Raw genomic sequence first — 23,836 nt, 5'->3', positions numbered from 1 at the left:
TTTTCACATTTCTTGTTTTTGTTAGTTTGTTCATGTGTAGTGATTTATTAAAACATGAATAACCACCACGCTGCGCTTTGGTCCGCTTCTCTTCCTCCTACAGACGAACGCCCTTACAGTTTGCCCCAAGATGAACATTTTAAAGGCAATGCCTTTAAATACTAATTGAGTGTACAGTGGGGCAAAAAAAATATTTAGTCAGCCAACAATTGTGCAAGTTCTCCCACTTAAAAAGATGAGAGAGGCCTGTAATTTTCATCATAGGTACACTTCAACTATGACAGACAAAATGAGAAGAAAAAAATCCAGAAAATCACATTGTAGAATTTTTTATTAATTTATTTGCAAATTATGGTGGAAAATAAGTATTTGGTCAATAACAAAAGTTTCTCAATACTTTGTTATATACCCTTTGTTGGCAATGACAAAGGTCAAACGTCAAAGTCTTCACAAGGTTTTCACACACTGTTGCTAGTATTTTAGCCCATTCCTCCGTGCAGATCTCCTCTAGAGCAGTGATGTTTTGGGGCTGTTGCTGGGCAACACGGACTTTCAACTCCCTCCAAAGATTTTCTATGGAGTTTTGATCTGGAGACTGGCTAGGCCACTCCAGGACCTTGAAATGCTTCTTACGAAGCCACTACTTCGTTGCCCGGGTGGTGTGTTTGGGATCATTGTCATGCTGAAAGACCCAGCCACGTTTCATCTTCAATGCCCTTGCTGATGGTAGGCTTTGTTACTTTGGTCCCAGCTCTCTGCAGGTCATTCACTAGGTCCCCCCGTGTGCTTCTGAGATTTTTGCTCACCGTTCTTGTGATCATTTTGACCCCACGGGGTGAGATCTTGCATGGAGCCCCAGATCGAGGGAGATTATCAGTGGTCTTGTATGTCTTCCATTTCCTAATAATTGCTCCCACAGTTGATTTCTTCAAACTAAGCTGCTTACCTATTGCAGATTCAGTCTTCCCAGCCTGGTGCAGATCTACAATTTTGTTTCTGCTGTCCTTTGACAGCTCTTTGGTCTTGGCCATAGTGGAGTTTGGAGTGTGACTGTTTGAGGTTGTGGACAGGTGTCTTTTATACTGATAACATAGTTGAAGTGTACCTATGATGAAAATTACAGGCCTCTCTCATCTTTTTAAGTGGAAGAACTTGGTGGCTGACTAAATATTTTTTTGCCCCACAGTATGTAAACTTCTGACCCACTGGGAATGTAATGAAAGAAATTAAAGCTGAAATAAATCATTCTCTCTTCTATTATTCTGACATTTCACATTCTTAAAATAAAGTGGTGATCCTAACTGACTTAAGACAGGGAATTGTTACTAGGATTAAATGTCAGGAATTGTGACAAACAGTGTTGAAATGTAGTTGGCTAAGGTGTATGTAAACTTCCGACTTCAACTGTATTACCCACCACTGCAACCTGTATGCTCTCGTTGCAACAATTTTGGCTGATAATTTTAGAAAGAGAGGGTCCAGATTGTCTAGCCCAGACGATTTGTTGGGATCCAGATTTTGCAGTTCTTACAGAACGTCATCTGTCTGGATTTGGGTGAAGGAGAGGCAGGGGGGTTGGGCAAGTTGCTGCAGTGGGGGGGGGGGGGGGGCTGAGATGTTAGGGGTAGCCAGGTGGAAAGCATGATCAGCCGTGGAAAAATGCTTATTGTCTAAGTGCTTAAGTTATCGATTATCGTAGATTTATCAGTGGTGACAGTGTTCCCTATCCTCAGTGCAGTGGGCAGCTGGGAGGAGGTGCTCTTATTCTCCATGGACTTTAGTGTCCCCAAACGTTTGGGAATTAGTACTACAGGAAGCAAATTAACAGGTGTTCCTTGTTAAAAGTGAATTTGTGTAATTTCGTTCCTTCCTAATGCGTTTGAGCCAATCAGTTGTGTTGTGACAAGGTATTGGGGGTATACAGAAGATAGCCCTATTTGGTAAAAGACCAAGTCCATATTATGACAAGAACAGCTCAAATAAGCAGAGAGAAATGGCAGTCCATCATTACTTTGAGACATGAGGGTCAGTCAATCTGGAAAATGTCAAAAAGCAGTAAGCGCTACAATGAAACTGGCTCTCATGAGGACCGCCACAGGAAAGGAAGTCCCAGAGTTACCTCTGCTGCAGAGGATAAATTCATTAGAGATAACTGCACCTCAGATTGCAGCCCAAATGAATTCTTCACAGAGTTCAAGTAACAGACACATCTCAACATCAACTGTTCAGAGGAGACTGCATGAATCAGGCCTTTATGGTTGCTGCAAAGAAACTATTTCTAAAGGACAATGACCCAACATACCTCCAGATTGTGAAAAGGCTATTTGACCAAGAAAGAAAGTGATGGAGTGCTGCATCAGATGACCTGGCCTCCTCAATCACCCGAACTCAAACCCAATTGAGATGGTTTGGGATTGGACCGCAGAATGAAGGAAAAGCAGTCAACGAGTGCTCAGCATATGTGGGAACTCCTTCAAGACTATTGAAAAACCATTCCAGGTGAAGCTGGTTGAGAGAATGCCAAGCATGTGCAAAGCTGTCATCAAGGCAAAGGGTGACTACTTTGAAGAATCTAAAATATAAAAGATATTCTGATTTGTTTAACACTTTTTTTGGCTACTACATGATTCCATATGTTATTTCATAGTTTTGATGTCTTCAACAATTATTCTACAATGTAGAAAATAGTAAAAATAAAGCAAAACCCTTGAATGAGTAGGTGTGTTCAAACTTTTGACTGGTACTGTATGTTTTCACATTAAAATTCTGGATGTCACGGAAATCAAATGACTCCTTTATGAAGATTGCTTTTTAAAGCACACGTTTGATTAGTGTTTGTCTGAAGGCAGTTTTAATTCCAAACACATCCTGACTTTACCATGTAAATTGGTTTTCATTTGATGGTGTAAATGGAGAGTTACGGAATAGGATTCGGCAAGGAGTGACTTTGAATGGCCAAACCGCTAAGCCGTGTGAAGTTTGGAACACTTTGCTCGTGGTGACATTTGCTTCTTCTAAAAAACGGTCGCTTTGATATAGCGTTTGTTGTTGCCCATTGCTTTAGTCATTTAGTCATAGATAGCTCTCCTTTATCTTGGACGCTGGCTCACTATAAGCCTCTTTTTATTTAGGCTTCAGAAAACCAATCACTCTGCATGACCCTATCAATATTCTCAAAGTTTGACTCAAGGTTTAGACATACTGCTTCCCTGTTCGGATGTGGCTTGTCAGAAAAAGTCAAGCAAGATGAGAAAATGAATACCTTGAAATATTAACAACAGCACACAACTGTGATTGGAATTCGTAATTTAGAAGATGCAAATTCACCGAATATCATAAATAGGGTACAGAGTTTTTCCTGGTTGGTTCACGTGGTCAGGAAGATCTGACCATGTAACCAAACCTAGCGGTAATAGTAAATAAGCAATACATACCACACCATTGACAGACAGGAGCTGGTCCCCTCGCTTCAGGCCCCCGTGCCTCTCAGCCAAGCCCCCTGGGATGATGCGGGAGATATAGATGGGAGAGTTCTGCTCCTTGCCGCCCATCACGTTGAAGCCCAGCCCCTCCTCCGTCTTGGGCAGCTCTACCACTCGGGGGTGAGAGTGACCCTCGCTGGCCGCAAAGGCTGCAACTGTGGCCTGCAGAGAGAGACAGGCGAGATGGTAACGATCAGACCATTATTGGTGTGTTCAGCACTCCAAGCCCTATACCACCCTATTCTGTCTACCACACAAATAGATTAGATAATGACGATACTAAGTGAACTGGGATTGCATTTCCCAACAGCCAAATAAACTTTCCCATACCCAAGAGCAATGTAGAACCAAAGTGTACAGACTTAAATTCACTCTGAGGGTGGGACCTTCTGACTTCTCTCTCTAAATGGGGCTTAGAGACGTCCAGTAGGGCTGAGAATAACAAAGTCAGAGCCAAGGTGATGATGGTGATGTATCGTATAGCCATGTGAGATGTTTTCTGGCTCTGTAAGAACATGAATTAGCACATATCTGTCGCAGCTGGAGAAGAAGAAGCGAGATAACTTCCACCCCCACTAACTAAATCTCTGTGAGCCTGCTTCATTAAATTCCACTGGCTTGGGATGGCTTTCAAGTTCTAGACGAATCTTCTTCTCGCCTTGTCGTCTGAAACAAAGTGTGCAGGAGCTTGTTAGCCCAGCCTGGGAAAGGAACAGCAGATGTACATCGCCACAGGTGCCGGTCTGTCAAGTCTGTCTCATTATTATTCAGCAATACTTTCTCGGGAAACTGCAGGGGAAAAAGGCCTCTGTTTCAAAGCTTGGCGTATGTGCATCCAAAGTTTTCCCTAGCAGGTGAAAGCCCTGAGATCCTCAACTTTTTCGTCCCCCCCTTTCCATCTCTCTCTCCATCTCTCTCTCCCACTGTGAGGTAAAGAAGCACTGTGTTCAGTAGGCCACCATCCCCTCTCTGGCTAACGGCATATCGACCTTCACAAATGTATCTCCCTTCCCGAGAGGAAGAAACTAGATGGCATATGGCTGCCTCCTCCAAATGCAAAAACGTGTCTGGGGCGAACCAAACAAAAATTACAGCTTACTGGGAAGTTGCCCAAGTAATGTCACAGTACCGTATGGAAATTACTTAATTTCATAAAATGTTATCATCATTAGCCATCAGTTCAGCTCAGTCTTTTCTCTGGAGCACCATAGACTAAGTGGTCTCCCATCTCTAGAAGATAAAAGATAAGAACCTCAGGCCAGGAATTACAGTCTGGAATTGATTCAATTAACTGGGTAATAAACTGAATCAAGTGCTCATGTTCTCAGGTGGAACACATTTTAATTGGTAAACGCTCACCAGCAACACTACAGCAAAGGCATCTAAAATTACATCTTCCCTGCTAATGCCTCAAGATTGCTGGTGTATCAAGGGATCCCTGGTTTTCCATAGGACTATAACACGTTTTTTAGGCCCCCGGTGTCCTACTTAAAGTGATTCATGTGAAATGCCCTGAGTGCTGCCCTCCAGACCTTTGGTCAGTGATGTACTTGAGATGTACTTGGAGAGGAGGCTGATGAAACAAGCACCGGCTCAGCTAAACGGAAACTCTCAGGAGGGCAGCACTTTCAAAAACAGCGCACCATCTCATTTCGATGTCATCGATTGAAATCACTCCCGTGGGCGTGGAAGCCAGTGAACGGACTTTGCTCTATGTTAATTGCTGCTCCGCTGGTGGCTACATTTAATATGCTTTTGAAAAGACTGGTGATGGACAAGGACAAGTTGAAAGGCACTTCATGCTGTCGCCATTGCTTTCTTGTGTAAACAGTGTCATATGGACAATCTGGCTTACTTTAACACTGTTAAATACAAGCCCCAAGGCCTCTTTCATGAATTGTAAAGCAGTTTGATTAGACCTATCTACATTCTCTCTTTCAAAACAGCCTTTGAATAAGCTTTGAAATTAAAATGATTTGTTTATGAATATGTACTTTATAATGTTGAACAGGGACCTTGAATATTCAACAAATTATGGATATTCGAAGGGAAATGAAAAGGACACGTCGCTGTAACAGCAGCATATACCATCAACCTCAAAACCATTTGATCTGAGCAGGCTAGAAAGAGTATTTTGATATTCCATCAACATCAGATACAGTGGTGTCCTTCAATAGGCCTAAGCTATGTCTTTGCATACCTTTCATCCAAGGTGGAAATTCACAACACAATCCACAGTCTGATTAAAGTCGGAAAAAAAGGTTACCCCGTTTACTTCTCCTTGAGAAAGGGACTGAACCACAGTCAAAGTTTTGCAAACCATTTGCGATTGAAGAGACGACGTTTCGCTGACAAAAAAAGAGCCCTTTGGAATTGTACTCCACACCGGGCCTACTTATCCATTCATCCTGCTTGCCCAGTGTTGTCAATCAATCCGTGTCCTACTCCTCTGTGTGCCAAGTCTCTGGAAGGAGCAGCCAATTGAATCAGTCAGTGTGCGTACCTCCCTATGTTGCCCCATGTCTTCTTCACTCCCTCTCTGATGTTTTGTGAACACTGGGAGGACGGAGATGCACTCCTCTCTCTCATCTCACCCTCCCTCTTGATTCCCTCTTTTCCTGTCCCCCTTTCACTGTTAGAGATCTGCTTGCTTTATTCTCCTCCACAGAAGAAGCTCTCCTCAGAAGGAATATGAATGAGTGGTGGCGGAGGGACTCATTGGTAGAACCTCTCAAGTGTTTACATCCAAGGTCTGCTAATGAGTAATTCATTGTACACCAAACCGGCTCCAGTCTTTGATCATCTGAAGGAGACATGATGGCTGTTTGTGTATCTAGGCTACATTGTACAGTATCTTTCAGCCTCAGGTTTGATCAATACAGCTAAGCCAGTCTGAGATGTTGCTCACCTTCGCTGTAGCCCGTGCCTGGTACTCCGGACAGCCATTGACTGTGATTGTTTCATGCATGTACTGGTACACCTGAAAGAGAGAGAAAAATGGACTAACCATGAGCGTATTTTCTCAGTACCTTTTGAATTGTCTGCTACATTTCTCCAAGTCTCTTGCATGTTCAATCCATGTCGTAGGCTACCAGACTTGGTAGTTGGCAGGGTTAGGTTTTTGATTTCAATTCAAACCTGTATTTTGAGAGTGTTTATTTTGCAAATACCTCCGAAGATTATGTAGATATCCATTGGATTTCTTCATCTACCTGGATCCACCTCTCACTGTTAATAAACTGCACACTATTTGGCGCCTGATCCTGCTGCCTCCTGCTACTTACTGCCCGTAAGGCTGCTCAAACATCTGGTCCCTACGACAATTAGCATAAGCAAACCGTGGTGCATCAGTAAGTACAAAATACTCATAGCACACTGTGTTGTGGCGCTTACTACCCCTTTTGGTTTTCTCTCATGTGGGTAACACATGGCACTGAGTAAATACACTGAAGAGAGTGGAGTTTGGAACGGAGTAGCGAGTGGAGCTAAGACTCTTGGTACTGTAGGTGAATTTCCACTGAGGATTTCCCCCGGGTGTTCTACCAAAAAGCATCAGACCTGTCTGTTTCCAGCTCCATGGCCCAGCTCCTGGTACTTACTGGGCCATGGCTCAGTGGATCTGACCTGACTTGGGGCCGAGGCAAGGCCACTGGGGCTTTTCGGGCATCATTTATATACTGAACAAAAATATAAACGCAACATGCAACAATTTCAGCGATTTTACTGAGTAACAGTAATAATGAAATCAGTCATATAAGGAAGTCAGTCAATTGAAATAAATTCATTAGGTCCTAATCTATGGCTTTCACATGACTGGGCAGGGGTGCAGCCATGAGTGGTCCTGGGAGGGCACTTGGAGCCAGGCCCACCCACTGGGGAGACAGGACCTGCCAGTCAGAATTCATTTTTCCCACAAAAGGGCTTTATTACAGACATAAATGATCCTCAGTTTCATCAGCTGTCCAGGTGGCTGGTCTCAGATGATCCCACGAGTGAAGAAGCCGGATGTGGAGGTCCTGGGTTACACATGGTCTGCGGTGTGAGGTACAGCCAAATTCTCTAAAACAACATTGGAGGCGGCTTATGGTAGAGAAATGAACATTACATTTTCTGGCAACAGTTCTGGTGGACATTCCAGCAGTCAGCATGCCAATTGCACGCTCCCTCAGTCCTCTGTGGCATTGTGTTGTGACAAAGCTGCACATTTTAGAGTGGCCTTTTATTGTCCACCGCACAAGGTGCACCTGTGTCCTGATCATGCTGTTTAATCAGCTTCTTGATATGCCAAACATGTCAGGTGGATGGATTATCTTGGAAAAAGAGAAATACTCACTAACAGGGATGTAAACAAAATTGTTCCCAAAATTTGAGAGAAATAAACTTTTTGTGCATATGGAACATTTCTGGGATCTTTTATTTCAGCTCATGAAACACTGGAACAACACTTTACATGTTGCGTTTCTATTTTTGTTCAGTAATACATAACAATGGCTAACTGTGAATGATGTTTAACACCTTACAAAGCAACTGTATTGATTATGCAGAGGTTGCTGACTCCGCTCTTCACAAGTCCTCACTGTCGGCCCTAGCTATGGAATCACAATGTCCCTAGTATAACTTAAGGGTGTATACACCAGTGGAACTCTGGTGTTAAAGTCAAAAAGCAGTTCTTTGTTTTTCAGCTGAGCGACTCTTTGATTTCCAATATTGAACACCATCTTGGGACCTTATTCCAGGACACCTCTTCCACATCTACAGTGTGTTCTAACCTCCTCTAAAGAGGAGTCAGCATTATGTGCCAACGGAAAGCTTTCAGGTGTAAAAGAGCCATTTTCTATAGTCGTTTCTATACATAGTCGTTTCTATATGTTTCTATACGTTTCTATAGTCGTTTCTATACATAGTCGTTTCTATACGTTTCTATGCGTTTCTAGACTTTTCTAGAGTCGTTTCTATACATAGTCGTTTCTATACATTTCTATGCGTTTCTAGACGTTTCTAGAGTCGTTTCTATACATAGTCGTTTCTATACAGAATATGACATACTGTTTCGACACCATTTACAATAGCACCCCCAGTGTACAGTATGACATTATCATTGAAAATTTGAATTTGTTCTTAACTGACTTGCCTAGTTAAATAAAGGTACAATAAATACATTTTTAAAAATGACACCTTCCTCTGGTGATCCAACAGAAACATTATGAATGCTCTGATTAGTGGTGCATTGTTGAACATTACATGAGACATTGGCCTAAATCCCCATACGGGGTCGTGTAATTGTTTGATGTGACTCATGTTATCCCACATCCTTTGTGTGTTTTAGCCAAGAGGCTTGCGGCTGGTCCATTCTATTAACATTTTTTTCAGTGCATCGCTTTTCACATAAAGATACAGCATCCATCCATCATTGTGAGCCTGATTTAAATACACTTAAGATGTATGGACTGTTGTGTATTCAAGGGCTCAGTGGATGCCTTGCTGTGAGTCAGGAGAATTGCGTCTAGGAAACACGTGAATAACAATAAAGGTCAAGCTATTTCAATCTGTAATTTGCTTAACTATATGCACAAACATCCACGAGTTGAAGTGCAAATTGGATTTACCACTAACTACTGCTGAATTATTCAACGAGCAAACCAAATTCAATTGTAACGTCTCAAACCCTTCTTGAAGAACAACATTGACTTTGTTTTTTTCTCCTGTGCAGTGAATTGAAAGCTTTTTCATGGTATTGTTTTTCGCTGGAATGAAAACTAATAGGGATTTTACTCATCAGCTCACACCTCGGTATGTCTCTACTCTCTACAAAGGAGAGCATGTGTTTTCTGGGCTCAACCACCATTCAATATTTCTGTATGATGAGCTGGAGCAAAACAAGGCCCTTGCCTCTTTGCGACCTCAACGTGCTTCATCTGTGTTTCAACAATAAAACAAGTGGTTTCGTGAAGTCTTGGTATATCCGACTGATGAAAAACAAAGTCCATTGTTGATGTGAAAATAAAATAACAACCTCAAGCTCACAATTCCCAACAACCAAATAAATCAATTGCATTTTGTTCTGAGCAAGTAGTTCACTTACAAAAATAAGATATTGGAGCTTTTTAGGTTGACCCAGTTGAACTCAGTCTGACAACACTGTTAATGAATGAACTTAACCTTCTGTTCTGATAATTCATTGGGGGAAAATAATCTCCAATAACATAAAGAAAACAGTCACAACATGGAACAAATTGCTGTGTTATACATACAGATACATGCAGGTAGAAAGAGCGCGAGAGAGAGAGAATGAGATTTGAAAGACTTGCACTCCTGAAGACATCATTTCTACTTCATTCCCCCTCCTGTTACTACGCATCCATCTTTACCTCCGAACTCTACTTTCTTCCTGTCCCTCCTGAATATACTCTCTCTCTCGCTCTCTCTCTCTCACTCTTCCGCCTCTCTCCTGACTCTCCAGTTCACTGGGCGTAAACCACGGCAGGCTTTCATTAACCCAGATCTATTTAACCTCTGTGGAAGGCTCATTGTGCTTGATGGGCTGGGGGCTACCAGTCTACCGCCAGCCTTACGAGGACGACACAATGCCTGATAGTGGAGAGAGCTGCCCGGAAGGTGCCTGGCACAACGCGTGTAACCATGGCTCCCCGACCGTCTCCCTCTCTTTACTGAGACGGGGAGTGGAGAGGAAAATGGGGAAGGATGAGACGGAGAGAGAGAGAGCTTGAAGAGCTCTCCTTCTCCTCTCTCTAGCTGACTGAGTTTAAAGGGGTCATTTGGTAGAAGCAAAATGGGATTTAATAGCTGTTCATTCACAGACCTCCCTAGCTCTGTCAGCATGACACAAAAAGAGAATATTAAACGCACAGAGATAATTAAATGAAGTGGCTTTCAGCCTTCAGCTCACAGTAAATGTAGTGAGAGACTAAGGTCTGCCCTCAATGGAGCGGCACACAAATCCTTTCCTTTATATGAATTCAAAGTGAGACCCGTATTCATATGCCCTGTTCCATTATCATCAGGTTACTACAACTCTATGATCACATAATTGATTCAGTTCATTGGAACAGACTATGCTTTTTTTTTTTGCAAGGAAAAATGACCTGCATTGTTTTCTGACTAATGAAAGTCATGATTCGATTTCATGTGTGGAATGAATCGTTTGCTCGGGCCTCTCGGATGATTTTCATCAGGACCAGTTCTTGATATGCATAGCGCTTTAAGTCAAGCCAACAGAGTGGCTGGAAATCATCATAAACTCCATCATTTCCAGCTGGTTAGCGCTCCCAGTCGTCTTCCCTGGTGTCCTTCCCTATCCATTTGCAAAGCAGATTGACTCTGACAACTCATTCAGGGACATTCCCTGAGCTCTGAGATGTCATTGATAGACAAGGTTGGGAAGAGCAACGCTCCTCCTCACTCCATCTCTCTGTAATTGTGGGTCTTTCACCTTAGCAGGCATTTCCATCCCCCATCAATTTCCCCTATCAACAGTTAGCCAGTTAACCCCCTCACCCATAGCTAGGCTGATTCATGTGGCTGTAAATACTATTGACACTGTGAAGAAGGTTTTCAGCCGGATCACCTCTGTGACTTTCTACAGTAGAGACATGATCAAGCTACCCTGTGTCTGTGGGATTCTGTGTCTGTTCATCAGACCATGAAATGAGCTTCACCAGCAGATATGAGACGAGGGGAACAAATCAAATCGCTCAATTATAATACCTGGTGGCCCCAGCTTAATGCAGTATAGGTCATCTGCATTAATGAAATGACACGCAGGTGAATCCCAATACCGCACAACAATATATGGCTCTGAAGCAACCCTTAATCTTCCTGTAATAGCTGTGGAGGAAATGATTTAATGACCCACTATGTTGTTTAATTGAACATACTATGCTGTTTTTACTTGGAGAGTTGTCCATTGTTATACGTTAGTATTTTGCTGATACAGGCTTGTCTTGTGTGACTTAGTCATTTGTCTGGGCGTACAGATAAGAGCCGTTTAGGTGTGACTGCAGTATGTGACATTCTGTTTTAACAATCTACAGGAACTTAGACGTGTGGAAACATGCAGGACGGAACGGACAAAATGGTGGCAATGTTTGAGTGGTTGTTATCGATTGCTTCATTTTTGCAAATCTAATAATAAAGTTGTTTTGAAGAATACAGTCTCTCTCCTTTTGGTTAGAACCCCTACGACGTGGCTCTCTCAACGACAAAGATTTCCCATCTGCAGACATATTGCAGCACAGAACAGGGTGATTGCATTACGATTAACTCACCCATGTGGCTCAAAGAGGCTCAGCGGTCTAGTCCTGCTATGTCAGGGTATTAAGAGCGAGCCGCGGGGAAGTGTTTTACGATGCTCGTCACTGTCCGTAGTCTGGGAAAAATGTGCATGTGCTAGGAAAGTGAATACAGGGGTTGTGACAGCATTGCTGGATTGTAAACACATGTGACATTCTCACGCATGGCAAGGTATTGCTCCATTCACATAAACACCATGTTCTCTGATCTTCCATAGAGACATGGGAGCATTTATCGCCTTGGGAGTCTGTCAGTCCAATAACCACTGACGTGAACACCACAGCTGTTGAATGTTGCAGCGTAACTGTGTGTGCTGATAACGATCTCTGTAATAACAGCAATCATCATCATGGCCACGACCACTCATCTTCACTCTCCAGCTCCTCTAGCAGTCAGACCTCTACGAGAAAGAGCCATTCTGCACCGTGGCAAAGTGTCAGCTCACACAAGGACGTAATTGACTGGAAACTATGGCCACGTCAGCCTCTGCATCTAATCCAAGCGGATCCTCTCTAGTTTCCCTGGTGACTGGATGTGTTGTTGGTGGTTGAAGTGTTTCTCTCGCTCTTTCCCTCTCAATGGCCAGCTGTTGTAACCTAGTCTGTAGGGTGCTGCCTAGCTGCTACTCCTTGCAGATACATGACGCCTCCCCCACCACCAGGCAGCACCAGGCTCCAGTGTCTCTGCCTGACTCCCAGGCCAGGCTTCTCTCATCCTGCAGTCCAATGAAAGGGCCAGCCCTCTCTGACATTTCCTCTGGTAGATTACATTTCCTACTAGATGACCTCAGTCTGTATTGATGGCCCTCTTACCCTTCAGTCTGTGTGTCTGAGCTGACCACGTCTGGGAAAACACCCCTAAAAGTCTGCATTGTTGTGTAGCCACATTTATTCATTCAAATAACCATCAGTCACCTGTGGTCAATTTCCCTGTGTTGGCAGGATCAAAAGGACCCTGGGGCCGTGGTGCAGGGGAATCGACTCACCTCTCTAATGGCTGTGCAGAACTCACTCTGCAACACCAACTTCAGGGACTGCAGCTTGTGACCCGGGACGTCCCCGGACTCCTGTAGCTTCTCCAGCAGCTCAATCGCTCTGGCCACATCTGACAGAGAGAGAGAAAGAAAGACAGAGAGGAGAGAGAGAGGGAGAGGCAGAGAGAGGGAGGAGAGAGGGGGAGAGGCAAAGAGAAGGAGAGAGAGGAAGAGGTAGAGAGAGGTGGAGAAAGTCAGAGAGAGAGAGAGAGAGAGAGAGAGAGAGAGAGAGAGAGAGAGAGTGAAATGACAAGAAGGGAAAAATGCCCCATTGAATTACATTAACCTCAGCCTTGAAAAATAAGTCCGGAGTGAATCGATAGAGAGGATAATGGAAAAAAACTGAGTCAAGGCCTAGGGGAACGAGAGAGAGAGAGAGAGAGAGAGAGCAATCCCAGCGTAGTTTGCATTAGGCCTGCTCCATGCATGAGAAAATGGGGGGCGGACTTTGGGGAAGGGAATTGTTCCGTTCAAAGCGAACGATTCCTGGCAGGAGCAGGCACCACGAGCATTAGATCCTTGAAAACAAACCCATGATGCCTCTGAGTTAAAGACTCCTGTGTCTAGTAAACTCTCCACTACTAATTATCATCCGGTGAAGAAATCCAGAGTAAAGCAGATTATTTTCACACTCTTAGAGACAAATAGGGAAAATGAAAGAATTGAGAGTACATGCTGGAAGGGGAGAGGAGGGATTTGGTGCTCAGCCTAATCGTTGGGTCAGTTGTTCTAGAAGAAACTAAATAAAAAGCAGTTGGTGGGATAATGTGCATCTGTCAACCCTTTTTCCCTTGAGCATGTGCAAAGATCAGCGAGTCGCTCGAAAATAATCAAACCACTTGTAATCAGCTACAGATTTGATATTTTTCCTACCGAGCTTGATGTCGAACACAGTGACACAGTGACACAGTGCCACCCAGGAGGGAAATTGCAAGATGTTGTATTGGAGTTGATAATATAGCTTAGGTGTGAAAAATGAAACGTTGTTAAGTGAGTCTACTTTATTAATGCAAGAAATGTCCAACTACATCGGAACAGCAAGTGTATACTGAGGCTAGGTGCAAGGATTCTAAACAATCATCTTAAACACCTTTACCCTGGTGTTGAACTAGCACCACATTCTGCACCACACCAACAGAGAGAGGTAAACAACCGACCGTGTTTATAAACATCACGCCGAACCCAGGGAGGCTGGACTGAGACGGAAGACAATCTAGTGTAACCCGGTGAGGCAGAGAGGAGACAGAAAAGCTATTACCTTTTACAGACCTAGGGCGAACTAGGTAAGAGGAGGGGGAACTGCATACATAGAACCGGGGGTTGTTTGGGCAGGTTTGTTTTGTGCCTGTATTAGGCAGTCAAACAGACATACAAGGGCACAACATTTACTGTTAGTACACAAGTATACATGGACAAAGAACATGACACCCAGAGAACCAGCGTGGATTACATTAAAGCAGAAGAAATGGTGGGGTCGAGTTCCATCAGGATTGGTTACTGCAAGCCACAAAGTGTTGTCAGGGAGATCTTTACAGGGCATTCATCAAACTCCACGACTCCACTCAGCATCTTCTGTAATGATGGTGTTGTATGGCACAGATAATATCACATAGAATGTTCTAAAGGATGTACAAAAAGAACATGTTTTATTGTCACATACACCGGATAGGTGCAGTGAAGTGTATTTTTATTTACAGGGTCAGCCATAGTAGTACGGCGCCCCCGGAGCAAGTTAGGGTTAAAGTGCCTTGCTCAAGGGCACATCGGCTGATTTTTTCCCCAGCTTGTCGACTCGGGTATTTGAACCGGCGACCTTTCAGTTACTGGCCCAACGATCTAAGTCTAGGCGTGGGTGGTGTAGTCTACCCTAGAGGCAGCCTGTTCTGGTAAGAACCCTAAGCTACGGGGAGACGAGAGCGGAATTAAAGCTGGTCCATAGAGAGTCGGACACAGGAAAGAGGACACTTTTCTCTGAACCTGTGAGTGTGAATGGAGGGATCTAACAGTATTCATTACTACTTTACATTACCCCTACAATGGTAATGTAGCTAATGTACAGGATTTCCATCAGCTTTAATAAGCATCCAATGAGTCCCTAAGGTGAAGGAGGTTGTACAATATTCTGTACCATACCTGTAAAAAACAGTTAGCTTTGCACTAATGAGTGGCTAGTAATCTGCTGGTATTATTCCAAGCAGCCTGGGTAGTTTTATGAGCGTTTATTTCTCATTATAGCGAGGTCAGAGCCAGATCAGGAGAGCTTTTGCCTGCTCTCATTTTCTCATTAGCGCCAATTTCTTCATCCACGTCAAGGTCTCTGACGAGGCCTCCGACATCGAGCAACACATCAAAGATTTAAGATTTCGAAAACATTTTTGTTGATAGATGGGATTTCTCGGGAGGTCAGTTTTTGTACTTTGACCCTACACTGATCAAAAGCAATAGTTGGTATTCTCCACCTGTTCAGCACCACTTTCAAGTAGTTTGGCTTTCAACTTCGGTCTGGGGAATTAAATAAATGCATTCTTTGAAATAAACTGGGTTATAGGCTAAGAAGCTATTTTGTAAAAGTAAAGCTAACCGTGTTTGATTGCGAAAGGGAAGGATTTCAGGTATCAAGTTGTTGGAAAGGGAGAAAGCAGTCTTGAAAAGTCTTAGGCTACAAGCCGTCAAAGGCAGTTTTTTAGACCCATATTTGAATAATAAAAAAAACTGTCATGCCCCATCTCCCCCCTTCAGACTGTCCAGTGTCTAAGCCCAGTCAGCCAACACCCCAGCAGTGAACAGGGATTGTTGCTACAAGATGTGACAGTTGTTATCCCCCTAGACCAGTGATGAGGGCTAGACTACAGCAGAGCCTCTCCTGCTCCTAGAGTTATTACAGGTAATCAATCGGTCATAAAAGCCTCCCCTCTCCAGCAGTTGCATTTCATTTGCTGCATCGCGACACATATCATGCCCATCATCCACCCTGCTTCCCTTGGTCTGCTAGCTCATCCCCTCTGCAAGCACTGCCGCGTCGATTTGTTTCAATAAGTAGATGGCTATTTGTGGACAGAATGTCTTGGACAGACCGTGGATAGTGTCGTGTGATAATTGGTGTAGAACATGCAGCAGTAATAGAACACCATCCAGTCCTGTGAGGAGCTGCCTACGTCAGGCATTTCTGCTGGAATACTGTAATTTGTCTATGGTGGGAGGAGTGAGACATCAAATGGTTTCCTCTGTGTGTGATCTAAGGGGTATAAACCCCCCAGGGTATAAGATTGACTTGGCGGCCCTGGGTGATTTGCAGTTTCAATGACTATGGGAATCCAGGCACAGAGTTACGTCACATCCAAATAGCTTAGTCTGCAACGACTCCCAAATAAGACACGTTACAACGACACGCGTCACATCAAATCCCTGCGTGGTGCATTCAGCCACATCACCTAGGAGACTGCTGAGAACTTAAGTCCTTATTATAGTTGGCTATGTAGACACACACAGACCAGTAAAACCATGGTAATATTGAGCTACACCACCAACAGCAAATCCCTCAGCCTACAATACTAATACAAAGGCAAACCGCTTTGAAAGAGTAGCTCTACACACCACTAAGAATACCCTCACCGCCCACATGGCGTGGCCCGTTACCAAGCCGGAGCCACTCCATGAATAACTACAGTACATCTGGAGGGTAACACACAGTCAGCCAACACGATTCTGGCCTGCCTTACTAACTAACACTCCAACCCATCTGAGAGAGGAGCTTGAGAGTATGCATGGATCTGGCCCTCTCTCTCTATTCCACTTCATTAGAAAACCTCTCTTTGGATTTCCTCACTCCACTGTCCTCACCCCACTGTCCTCACTCCACTGTCCTCACTCCACTGTCCTCACCCCACTGTCCTCACCCCACTGTCCTCACTCCACTGTCCTCACCCCACTGTCCTCACCCCACTGTCCTCACTCCACTGTCCTCACTCCACTGTCCTCACCCCACTGTCCTCACTCCTCTGTCCTCACCCCACTGTCCTCACTCCACTGTCCTCACCCCACTGTCCTCACTCCACTGTCCTCACCCCACTGTCCTCAATCCACTGTCCTCAATCCACTGTCCTCACTCCACTGTCCTCACCCCACTGTCCTCACTCCACTGTCCTCACTCCACTGTCCTCACTCCACTGTCCTCAATCCACTGTCCTCACTCCACTGAGATGGATTCACTCAACCACTAAACCATTAGCATTCTGCTTGTCATTCCTCTTCTCCACAGTCCAATGAGACTTCAGCCCCCTTGGCGCTTCACCAACTCTAGAGATGGACTCAGGGGGTCCAGATGTCTGCAACATCTGTGGGACTCACCCTTCCTCCCTCCGCCTCAAAATGAACATATTTAAAGAGCAGTTACTGTGTGTTTAGAACCTCTGCAAGGCATGAGCACTGTTTGCAATAAAATAAAATAAATATTCTGTTTCATTTGACACATATTTTCAAGGGAAGACAAAGGTGTCAAGGTGATACTGTTGCTCTTATTGGAGGTGTAATTAAGGATGGGAGCTAGAGATGGGATACAAAACAATGGTTGTTAAAAATGAAACATACAACTCCTAATTCACATTTATTCAATCTGTGAAGTTGGAGAGGCATGTTTCTTGCCTCGGTATTCTATAACTAAATAAAGTATGAAACACCAGTGCATTGCTATGCATTGAGTAGTCAGGAACGTTGATGCTACTAGCCAAACATCTGACCTAGTTTAACTTCTCTTTGCCACACAGCGGTGAGAACACATTACCATTGCCTGATTGGATGAGCTGAAAGTAACGAGACGTGTTCTTTGGGGCGGTCACATAGGGCTCTCATCTACCATTTTCTATTTCAACAATCACCCCTGACTGGTTAATGACACATTTCTCTATTTGAAAGGTTTATCATCCGTCTCCAATTACAACAGAGAGTGAAGCAAACTGACTGTTTACTGAAATCCCTGTGGCCAACTTGAACCAAAATTATACTGTGTGTCCTTCAGTGTACGTATAATACATTCCTAATGGGGCGATGTATGTGTCCCTAACAGTAATAAAGACAGAAGTAAAAGCAATAGAACAAAGGCCAATAAAAATTATATCTGAATTCTTTGTGGGAAAGAATTCTTGAGGCAGCCAACAAATAAAACATTTATGCTCATTCTAATTCATGTTCTAAGGCAACGATGAAGGTGTTTTAGAGGGTGCCCAACTTTGGGAGAGAAATATTCTGAAAGTGCTGTTGAAGTGTTACTGAAAGCAGTGTCCTCTAAAGCGCCATTTCCAAGAGGAATCAATTAATTAATAGTGCGTATCTAAGAAGCTATTAGTCCACTACAGTCTGTTTCTGTGACTGACAATGTCAAGACATTTTGTGGTGAATCTGTTCAGTGATAAATCTGTTTCTGTGACTGACAATGTAAAGACGTTTAGTGATAAATCTGTTTCTGTGACTGACAATGCAAAGACGTTTAGTGGTAAATCTGTTTCTGTGACTGACAATGTAAAGACGTTTTGTGGTAAATCTGTTTCTGTGACTGACAATGTAAAGACGTTTAGTGGTAAATCTGTTTCTGTGACTGACAATGTAAAGACGTTTAGTGGTAAATCTGTTTCTGTGACTGACAATGTAAAGACGTTTAGTGATAAATCTGTTTCTGTGACTGACAATGTAAAGACGTTTAGTGATAAATCTGTTTCTGTGACTGACAATGTAAAGACGTTTAGTGATAAATCTGTTTCTGTGACTGACAATGTAAAGACGTTTAGTGGTAAATCTGTTTCTGTGACTGACAATGTAAAGACGTTTAGTGGTAAATCTGTTTCTGTGACTGACAATGTAAAGACGTTTAGTGGTAAATCTGTTTCTGTGACTGACAATGTAAATACGTTTAGTGATAAATCTGTTTCTGTGACTGACAATGTAAAGACGTTTAGTGATAAATCTATAATATCCTGTCCTGTGTGTTACCTTGAGATTTCCTAAAATGTAATCAGTGACGGGTGACCACAGAAATGATGGTATTATGTTGATGAAACACAACGTTCAAACTATGAACAGCATGGTGTCTAAAACAATCACCAGTTCCAGAATGAGTCAGCCTTTCAAGTACACAGTTCCCTTTCTGCTCTGCTTTGATGACTGGATCTACTAATGGAGCCATCACTCTGGATGTGTCATAAATAAATGTGAAGACCACAACAAGCAGCTAGCAATGCTGCTGTGCTGAAACACACCAGGTCTGTGCTGTCCTGCCTTAGGCACGGCTTATTTTACTCTTCCTGGGGGTCCAAGCCTTTCGACGCCGCAGTATTAAACAGTGAGTGCTTCACTGCTTTCTACACTTGAGTAAAAGTCTAAACATGATTTTGAGCTGTTTGAAAAACTGGGCAGTGCTCCAATATCATCACATGATTGCCCTGTTGATAATAAAGAGCATAGCTGAATAGAATATATTTTCCAATATCTGCACGTTGTTTCAATACAAATGCTGTGGGGTGTAAATAAGCATGTCCAATTAACTCAGCTGGCTCATTAAGACATGGGGCTGATGAAAACAGAGACTGCAACGCAGGTGCATCTTCTCCATCTCTACTGGGACGTCTAAGGTCCTAATAGAGAATCGTTTCATAGCTGATTGATTCAAGACTAGTCTGAGCTATTCCTCACTCCCACATGTAATGTTTCCCAGAGCAGTGCCCTAACACTGTCACTACCAGAATGGCTGACTTACACATGCCAGAATAAATTGCCCCGGAGAGGCCAAGCCATCTGCCACTTCCCACTTTGACCCGCGTGTCCTTTCTGCCGTTGGCAACCACGCTGAAATGACCACACAAAAAACCTCTACTGTGCTCATTCTCTGGATGAGTAGAGGAACAGGCCAGCAGGGGCTTGCCAGACACAAGGCCAGCTCCTCAACAGGAGAGCTTTTTAAATGGACGCACCTCACTTTATCAATCCCCCCATAAACCGAGTGAATTAACACTAAATGGCCCTGCTGTGACATTCCTGGGAAAATGAATCACTCCTTAGACTGTCCCCATCAGGGCTCATTAGCCTAAGGCAGAAGCGGATAACACTCTGAACTTTGTTTTTGTCTCCCTTCCTCTGACTGATTACCTGGCAGATGTCCATCCCAAACAAATGACATTTCTTTTCACTGTGGTTCTAATGAGAGCTTACCCAGAGCTGTGCCATTCTAAACAGCTCTCCGTTGATGAAATTGCTGAGCTGGCTGTTCACCTCACCTGTAATCCCTCCTCTCTGTTATCACCCAAAGCAAGGTACAAGAGGAAGGTTGCTGCGCAACAACGAACAAATCCAGTGACCTCTGCAAGTAAAGCAAAGCCTGTCTGCAGTATGGTGAGACAACATGCTTAGGGCCCTGAGTAGGCTACGGTGTGTTGCCCTTTCTCCCCTGTGAATAGACTCAAACAAAGGATCAGCGATAACTTGCAAGGAAATGTGCGGTTGTTCTATATTTATTACGGCAATAAACCATGCACGGAGAGCATCAAAAAAGTATTGACTTCCAGATTTCAAGCTTCGGCTCTCCCTCGATGTTTGGAATCTTAGTAAATCCACTGTAATTTCAGACGGCACAGAAACCTGTTTGAGCATCTGTGTCTTACTTCACCGCTCAATCAGCAAATATATAGGAATTCTGCTCACAAAGGCCTCAAATTCCTCTCCATCAGCAAATATCTGGCAGAAAGAGCACTAACGCATTTCACTGTGATTACTGTACAGCCTCAGCCAGACTGATATTATTAGGACTTCATGGCATACAGTTGATGAGAACTCTCTCAGTATCTCTAGCAATTTCAATAGTCTTGGCATGCCTGGTGCCGGTTAGTGTTTGAATGAGAGTCAATCGTTGAAGGAGAACTTTGGTGCCATGGGCAGGGAGGTTCCAACACAGGCTGTTTCTCCACAGGACAGTGGCGTTTGAGTCATTTCCTGAGACAATAGCAGGAAGTGCAGTCATGACCTCAAAGCACAATGTGAGTTTCCCGCCTCTTCGTGTGTGTGACAAATCCCTAACACATCCTGCTTTTAACAAAGAAACAGGCTTCTTTTCAATATCAATTACAGTGTTTCTTCGCTAGTGGCAGTAGCGACAAAGGACTCTGTGCAAAGACAATGACAGCTCTTGTAAAGCTATCATTATGATCCCCTAGATGATCACTGCTGCGGGGCAGTGACCACTTAATGAGCATGTGGATACAGCAGCCACCTGAATGTTCTCTCTGAAATTATAGGGGCTCTGACTCACTAGTCTACCTATGTAAACCCAATTGAAAGGGTTGAGTAGCCTATACTGGCACATATATTTCAGTTTAACTGGGGAGAACAAAACTCTTCCCCAATGTGTCATATAATGAATGACTTGTTTATCAATAGAATCTCAATGCCAGAAATGTTCCTTCCCCTCATGGAACAGAGCGCAGCTTCTTGTTTATCATTTTGCCCTGTATCATGTTTTTGCCCTTGCACCCACTCCCCATTCAAGCTCGTATACAGCCACTTCAAGCTCGTATACAGCCACCCACTCCCCATTCAAGCTCGTATACAGCCACCCACTCCCCATTCAAGCTTGTATACAGCCACCCACTCCCCATTCAAGCTCGTATACAGCCACTTCAAGCTCGTATACACCCACCCACTCCCCATTCAAGCTCGTATACAGCCACCCACTCCCCATTCAAGCTCGTATACAGCCACCCACTCCCCATTCAAGCTCGTATACAGCCACTTCAAGCTCGTATACAGAAACACACTCCCCATTAAAGCTCGTATACAGCCACCCACTCCCCATTCAAGCTCGTATACAGCCACTTCAAGCTCGTATACAGCCACCCACTCCCCATTCAAGCTCGTATACAGCCACTACAAGCTCGTATACAGCCACTACAAGCTCGTATACAGCCACCCACTCCCCATTCAAGCTCGTATACAAGCTCGTATACAGTTGCTGCAGTCACGCAATAATGAATCCAATTGCCACTGAGCATTGAATTGACTGTAAATCATTAAAATGAGCCAATGTTTAAAAAATGGGAATAAAACCGTTATATTATCCGTTATTCCTTGGGTATAAAGACAGGTCACTCGCTGATGATCCTCGTTCGGTTTACATCCATTCCATCCTTCATGATAACAACCAGGCTCGATTACTCATGCGCAATGCTGTGTTCAACACAACGTAGAGAGGTCACCATTTGTCATTTTCCAATTTAGACAGATGTTTATATCCTCTTGCCTTCTACATCCCCGCGAGTTGTTTATTCCACGGCGTTTACAGTTTTTCCTACGGTCACTAACTGTTGTGGCAATCATTCAAAGTGGGCCCATGCCCATTACTTTTCCCAGATGTATCATCTTTCTCTATTTTTAACACCACCCCTTTCGTTTGTGCCATGCAGCCACACTAATGCATTTCACTACCGGATTCGTTTTAAACACTCTATAGGCTACACATTTAATCTGATTTCCCCATAGTCCCCGTTTCGAATATCAAAATGAAAGAATAGTCAGGAGAAGCTATCAGAAGCTATCCATCTGTTATCATTGGACAGGCAGGCTACTGTAGGAAAGCAATATCACCTGAAGTCCGCGTGCAAGTCGACCTATTACTACTCCGAAATATGAAGTAGGCTATAGGTAGACTACATTGTGGACTCAACCTTCCTTTTAAAATAATGCCGCAGGTGAATTCATTTTTCACTGTCGACAACAGGTATGCTATGGGGTGAAGACCTGTACCCCTTTCTTGTTCACTGTCCAAATTACCATTAGATTCAAGAAAAATATAAACCAATTCAAAAAGCTGTTTGTTTTATATTCTTAAGCCTAACCATCCAAAAGTTGTCTGATGTGTTGAGAAGTAAGGATTTAAGCGTGATTGGATTCCTGCGCGCAATAAATTATTTCTCCCAATCACGAAGTGAAGAATATAGCGAGATAATATTCTATTGGATGTTACATAACAGAGATAAATGCGCTCTATTCATATGCAGTGGGATGTAATACTGTGGGTTAATAACACATTCGTTGTAATATTGCTGAACAGCATTATTTAATTAAGCCGTTTTATCCATATTTTGCAGAGTGCGCACCAAACGGTCCATACATTTTATTCCCAGCAAATAACGGTGTCCAGCGAGAGAGAAATATAAGCTGACGAATTTAAAAATGAAATAATAGCCTATAGTAGTTTCAACTTAAATGTGGTTCGCTCAAGTTCCGGGATCCAGAAATAATTCAACAAGAAAGCGAATCCGACGATTGTGCGTCTTACCTCGATCCAGAGTGAGCGGTTGGACCTCTGTCGCCATGACTGCTGTTATGGGGAGATATAGCGACTACGGTAGCTGCAGCATCAGAAGCAACTCAAGCTAAACGGGCGAGTGAGAGCACAGAGCCCGTCGGTGGGAGTGGCTGGAAGGGAGAGGGGATTACCTCCCGCGCCGCTGCTCCATCGGACTAACCCAATGGTCCTGTCAAACCGAACAACCGCGGGATTAATATCTTTATGCAAATAATTGAGAGTGGATGGGACTGGATTGACCTATAGCCAAATTGACTAGCTGATATGAACATTTTGATATTCAATTCTTCACTGACAATTTCATTGGCAACCTGTGTGCTTATGGCAGGGGATTCTTGTTGTCCTGCAGCCTAAGGCTGACATAGTAGTCTACAGTAACCACAAAGTGATAAACAGATTTCAATGATGGCATGGAACCGCAGCTGATGAAGGGTTTATAGATTAATCCCCATGTTTATAGTACTGTAGAAAGGAGACCCATGCATAGACAAGAACTGGCTCTGAGCTGGGCTCTCTCTGTATCGCTGTTGCCTTTACTAATGCCTGTTGCAACTACAGCTTAAAGCTGTGGCAAATCTACTGCATGGCCTGTAGCAGTGTGGCCAAAAACCAAGGAAAATGTAATACCGCCCTCTCCATAGAGGTTGTGCTCAATCCCATGGCCGT

The 23,836-nt window shown here is 43.7% G+C and overlaps 1 protein-coding gene across 2 annotated transcripts in view; it reads right to left on the bottom strand.

Moving 5' to 3' along the window:
• The window catches only part of LOC110499998 (protein lin-7 homolog A), a 31,249-nt gene extending 7,896 nt beyond the window's left edge, over nucleotides 1-23,353 (bottom strand). Inside the window, exons 1-4 of one of the 2 annotated variants that reach the window (XM_021577093.3) lie at nucleotides 23,141-23,353; nucleotides 12,778-12,896; nucleotides 6,391-6,462; nucleotides 3,435-3,644 (exon numbers count right to left, since the gene is read on the bottom strand). In XM_021577093.3, coding sequence (XP_021432768.1) covers nucleotides 3,435-3,644; nucleotides 6,391-6,462; nucleotides 12,778-12,896; nucleotides 23,141-23,177 — 438 coding nt within the window. In that variant the 5' untranslated portion in view covers nucleotides 23,178-23,353. The remainder of the gene's footprint in view (nucleotides 1-3,434; nucleotides 3,645-6,390; nucleotides 6,463-12,777; nucleotides 12,897-23,140) is intronic. The other variant, XM_090213821.1, reaches the window with a different exon arrangement.
• Nucleotides 23,354-23,836: the final 483 nt, after the last annotated feature.

This window comes from Oncorhynchus mykiss, chromosome 21 (assembly GCF_057628025.1).
Source record: "Oncorhynchus mykiss isolate SJ-2025 chromosome 21, ASM5762802v1, whole genome shotgun sequence".
NCBI lineage: Eukaryota > Metazoa > Chordata > Actinopteri > Salmoniformes > Salmonidae > Oncorhynchus > Oncorhynchus mykiss.
Note: the sequence above shows the minus strand (reverse complement) of the source record. Positions and strands in the feature narration are given on the sequence as shown.